The sequence below is a fragment of the Cucurbita pepo genome, chromosome LG02, assembly GCF_002806865.2.
Source record: "Cucurbita pepo subsp. pepo cultivar mu-cu-16 chromosome LG02, ASM280686v2, whole genome shotgun sequence".
NCBI lineage: Eukaryota > Viridiplantae > Streptophyta > Magnoliopsida > Cucurbitales > Cucurbitaceae > Cucurbita > Cucurbita pepo.
The window spans coordinates 11648902-11654584 of NC_036639.1; the positions used below are offsets into that span (position 1 = coordinate 11648902).

The following is a 5683-nucleotide window of genomic DNA, read 5'->3' on the forward strand; positions in this document are numbered from 1 at the left end:
TTTTTTTTTTTTCTTATTACATTCTTGATTCAATAAAGAAAATGGAGAGAAAGGGGAGAAGGGCTGTTTTAATAGGCTTTATCTTTTGTCTTCATTATGCACTTGCTTTGGTTCCCATGAATGGTTATGGTGACAAAATTGAGTCCACAGAAAGGGCTTAAGTGAATGGTCTGGCCATAATCGGTGCACCAGCCTCATTGGTCACCATAGGCGGGTGCCTTGTCCATGCTTTCCCTGTTGTTGATGAGTTTGTTGATTTACTTCTTTCAGTGTCTCTACCCTTTTAATGATGGTCACATTGAAGAAACTTGCAAGCACTGGATGCACTCTTGTGTTCACCATCAATCAGAGCAGCACGGAAGTATTTGGCCTTTTTGATCGGATTTGTCTGCTTTCAAATGGAAATACTCTGTTTTTCGGAGAAACTCTGGCTTGCTTGCAGGTTTGCATTATTCAAGCATTCAAATATACAATTTACCTTTCTTGATATGGCTCTCCTGAAGCATTGTGTAGGGAATCATAGATTCCAAATAAGCATCTTGGTTTCAATGGCTTATGTTTCTCTCCTTTTTTTTTCTTTCTTTTCCATGAAGCACTTCGCAAATGCGGGATTCCCTTGTCCAATCATGCAAAGTCCTTCTGATCACTTTTTACGAGCAATAAATACAGATTTTGATAGAATCATTGCCATGTGCAAGAATTGGCAGGTAGCCCTATTTCAGTCTTGTTTTTATTAATTCTGTTAATAATTATTCTGTTTGTTCTCAATAACCACAATAAGCTTTAATAGTTTGTGTAGTTAATTTTAGTTGAAATTTTAATGTTGCCATACACATAAATCGTGTTTACTGCAACCTCTAGATGGACATGCTTTGTTTAATTTTAATATTTTATTTGAAGTGGAGCTATGGTGGATAGGAAAGGGATTTGAGTAGCCTACACAATTTTCATAATCTATAAACTCATGAGTTCATCTTTGGACCATTAAATGTAAATGTCCTTTTAATTATTAGTAATGCGTATGAAGAACTTTAAAGAAATATTGTTGGAGGTAATGTGATTCATCACATTTAAGCCACTAATTATTAGTCTCCAAGGATAGACATTTGTTTTGTATAGAATAGTTAGCTGTTTAACTGTTGTGTCTGATAAATATATGATAAATGATTTATAATTTTGATTAAAATTTGTTAGTTGGTATCTGGTGCCTAATAGCATTTGCTCGTGCAACATGTGAGTAATGATTTATTTTATTAAACGTCTACTTGTTTGAGGCTCATAATCTATTTGGCTGATGTACTGTCATATGTTTCTAATTAATTGCTATTGCTTTTGGTTCACCAATCTGATTGTAACAGGATGACCAAGGGGAGTTTTCATCAGTGAATATGGATACTGCCGTTGCAATCCGCACACTTGAAGCGACATATAAATCATCAGCAGATGCTGCTGCAGTTGAAACTATGATTTTAAGACTAACAGATAAGGTATCATTTCTTATATATATATATAAACAAATAACCGAGAAGTCTGATACATATGCCACATGCTGTATCTTTGACAGGAAGGTTCCTCTCTTAAAAGCAAGGGAANATATGCCACATGTTGTATCTTTGACAGGAAGGTTCCTCTCTTAAAAGCAAGGGAAAAGCAAGTAGTTTAACAAGGATTGCAGTTTTGACTTGGAGGTCTTTATTGGTTATGTCAAGGGAGTGGAAATACTATTGGCTTAGGCTTATTCTTTACATGCTACTTGCAGTTTGTATCGGTACAGTATTCTCTGGCTTAGGGCATTCTTTGTCTTCAGTTGTGGTGAGTTTTTTTTTCCTTTTTGTTTTCATTTTTTTTTTCTTTTAGACTATAAATTTAGTTCAAGTATTTGNTTCCTTTTTGTTTTCCTTTTTTTTTTCTTTTAGACTATAAATTTAGTTCAAGTATTTGAGTCTCCTGTTAAGACAATCTCGTCGTATACAAATTTCTGTTTGTAGGATAATTTGTTGGTTCGGAAAAGGTTATTTGATGTGCCTACCACAATCTTGCTCTCACCTTTGTAGCTATCGAATTCATGGTTTAAACACATCTNTTTTGGTTCGGAAAAGGTTATTTGATGTGCCTACCACAATCTTGTTCTCACCTTTGTAGCTATCGAATTCATGGTTTAAACACATCTTTTAATGTTTCTCATTCCTTTTATAATGTTTGTAAGATTAGTGGAAGACACTGAGAGGGAGAGGAATGACATGAAGTGTTTTCATTAACTAGTAAGATTACTGGAATTTAGTGCTGAAAAAGGCTACTGGAAGTTATTGTTGAATATGCAACATACTTTTATTGCCTGTTGTTGATACTCGTAGAGAACTGAATATATCCAATTTATATGCTCTATTTCTATATAATTCATTCATTTTTCCTTCTATTGTCTTAAATGCAGACAAGAGTTGCAGCAATTTTTGTATTTGTTTCGTTTACTTCTCTTCTAAGCGTCGCCGGAGTACCTGCTCTCATGAGGGAGATTAAGGTAACGCTCGTTACTTGGACTTTTATCGCAGAGATGAAACTCCATAAAAGAACGCAGTTCATTGTAACAATTCTTGTAATTTAGTGGATTCAAGGCGTGATTTATTATCTAATGCATCTCAGAGTTCATGGAAGCAACTATACCTATTGTACAGAAATGTTCAATCTCTTAGAGTAATTACAAACCTTAGGTTCTGTAGTTTGGTCCCATTTTGGTGAAAATGTTTCTACTCTTTGCAGATATATACTAGTGAAGAATCAAATTATCATTCGGGCACTTTCGTCTTCCTTCTGGGACAACTTCTCTCCAGCATACCCTTCCTCTTCCTCATTTCAATTTCTTCAAGTCTCGTCTTCTATTTCCTCGTAGGACTCCGTGACGAATTCAGATTGTTGATGTACTTCGTGCTAAATTTCTTTATGTGCCTCTTGGTAAACGAAGGACTCATACTGGTTATGGCCTCATTATGGAGAAACATCTTCTGGATTGTTTTGACTCTCATATCTGCACATGTATGTTCGCTTATTCCCGATTCATTTCTGAATAAGAATGTATATTTCTTGAGAGTTCTGGCATAGATGTGCTTGTTAATTTTGTCTTCTTTGATGTCTCGTCTTTCAGTGTCGCCATCCTCATCTCTAACTGATGATACATATGTTGTTTCAGGTGCTAATGATGCTCTCGGCAGGTTATTTTCGAATCCGAAATGCTTTGCCAGGTCCGGTCTGGACATATCCGTTATCTTATATTGCTTTCCACACCTATTCTATCCAGGCAAGTTTACTTATGACTCTTTGCTTCTACATATTGAAACTGGTTTACACTGTTTACAGTTCTGCCTTTGGTTAAATCTGGCAAAGTTCCCTTGTGGGCCATTTCTATAGAATCGAAGAGATGACATTTTTTAGAATAATATGAAAAAAAAATTAAATGTATCCCAATCCCTTTAAACTGGAACAAGCTTTTGCACAAGTTGGTTACTAAAATTAAAACCCCAAAGAACCTTTCCATAGCCTTACAAAAGCCTATTCAATTTTGTGGATAAAACTCTCTTATCTATGGAACCATGAAAAACAAGATATTAACCTCCCTNAATTAAATGTATCCCAATCCCTTTAAACTGGAACAAGCTTTTGCACAAGTTGGTTACTAAAATTAAAACTGTACCCCAAAGAACCTTTCCATAGCCTTACAAAAGCCTATTCAATTTTGTGGATAAAACTCTCTTATCTTATCTATGGAACCATGAAAAACAAGATATTAACCTCCCTGGGTTTGCCTAGTAGCCTAGAAGGGGAAGGGGAAGGGCTCGGAGGAAATGGGTTTAAGACATGGTAGTCAGATAGATAAGATTTAATATACTGTGAGTTACCTTGCCAAATCCTACCTCGGTTGGAGAGGGGAACAAAATATTCTTTATAAGGACGTGGAAACCTCTCCCAAGCAATCGCGTTTTAAAACCTTGATGGTAAGCTTGGAAGGGAAAGCCCAAAGAAGACAATATCTGCTAGTAGTGAGCTTGAGTTGTTACAAATGGTATCAGAGCTAGACATTTGACGATGTGTCAGCGAGAAGGTTGAACTCCAAAGGGGGGTGAACACCAGGCGGTGAGCCAGCGAGAACGCTGGACCCCGAAATGGGTGGATTGTGAGATCCCACATTGGTTGGAGAGGGGAACGNCAAGCATACGCGTTTTAAAACCTTGAGGGTAAGCTTGGAAGGGAAAGGCCCAAAGAAGACAATATCTGCTAGTAGTGGGCTTGAGTTGTTACAAATGGTATCAGAGCTAGACATTTGACGACGTGCCAGCGAGAAGGTTGAACTCCAAAGGGGGGTGAACACTAGGCGGTGAGCCAGCGAGAACGCTGGACCCCGAAATGGGTGGATTGTGAGATCCCATATTGGTTGGAGAGGGGAACGAAACATTCTTTATAAGGGTGTGAAAATCTCTCCCTAGTGTGAAAATCTCTCCCTAGCAGACGCGTTTTAAAACCTTGAGGGGAAGCCTGGAAGAGAAAGCCGAAAGAAGACAATATCTGCTAGCGGTAGACTTAGGCTATTACATACCTTGCCTTGACAACCAAATATAGTAGGGTCTGCTATTGTTTTTGAGAATAGTCAATATTCTTTCTTATTTCATACTAATAGTCCTCAAATTACGCTCAAGAAAGTCACTATGAATGTATCAACTCACATAGGAGATTGTTAGCTGAATGAATTNTGACAACCAAATATAGTAGGGTCTGTTATTGTTTTTGAGAATAGTCAATATTCTTTCTTTATTTCATACTAATAGTCCTCAAATTACGCTCAAGAAAAAGTGATACTTACATAGTTGAGTGTATCCTCTAACAATCGACAATGAATTAAAACAATTGAAGTATACCTCTTGGTGTTGTACAATTCTTTTGTAATTACAGCTTTTGATTATATTAACAATTGAAAGGCTCCCTTTTGTTAGCTTTGTAAGGGCTGTAATTTGGTTGTTTTGATGAATATCGTCTCTTATGAACAAGTCATTTAACCTTACCACTTAAGCTTAAAGATTAGGGTTCTTTAATGGATATTATACCATTGTTACAGGGGCTATTGGAGAATGAGTATCTTGGAAGTTCCTTTGCAGTTGGTGAGGTAAGAAACATAACTGGTTACCAAGCTCTCCATAGTGCATACGAAATCTCTTCTAATACTCACTCCAAATGGAAGAATTTGTTGGTGTTGTTCCTCATGGTAGTGGCATACCGCGTCGTAGTTTTTGTTCTTTTACATTTTCGTGTCGGTAAATTTATGAGTTTGCGTAAAGTTATTCGTTGTAAGCGGGATATGAAAGACTGAAAACATGTGATTTAGTAGTAGTTTAGCCTTTTGTTCAGCTGTTTACAACACCTTTTGCTGTTTCTGTTATGCACATTCATTCAAGGTAATTATGCAAATTGCAAATCTCTTCCCTCCTCTCCCCCTTATTCTCTTTCCCTCAAGGGAAATATGTGTTTTGAACCCACAAATATATATTCTTTTCGTCCTCATCTTGTAACTCAATGGCTCCATTTGGGAATACTTTGAATAGTCTATGTACAAGTTTATCATGTTTTGCCACTCAACTTCTTTATCCCTTGAACCAATATTATCCCCACGTGAGATCCCATGTCGGTTAGAGAAGAAAAC

General features: G+C 36.8%; 1 protein-coding gene across 2 annotated transcripts in view; it reads left to right on the forward strand.

The window, feature by feature from the left end:
• Positions 1-5473, forward strand: part of LOC111788749 (ABC transporter G family member 3-like) — an 8412-nt gene extending 2939 nt beyond the window's left edge. Inside the window, exons 5-12 of one of the 2 annotated variants that reach the window (XM_023669225.1) lie at positions 271-442; positions 594-707; positions 1359-1487; positions 1621-1812; positions 2432-2518; positions 2758-3030; positions 3185-3292; positions 5102-5473. In XM_023669225.1, coding sequence (XP_023524993.1) covers positions 271-442; positions 594-707; positions 1359-1487; positions 1621-1812; positions 2432-2518; positions 2758-3030; positions 3185-3292; positions 5102-5353 — 1327 coding nt within the window. In that variant the 3' untranslated portion in view covers positions 5354-5473. The remainder of the gene's footprint in view (positions 1-270; positions 443-593; positions 708-1358; positions 1488-1620; positions 1813-2431; positions 2519-2757; positions 3031-3184; positions 3293-5101) is intronic. The other variant, XM_023669226.1, reaches the window with a different exon arrangement.
• Positions 5474-5683: the final 210 nt, after the last annotated feature.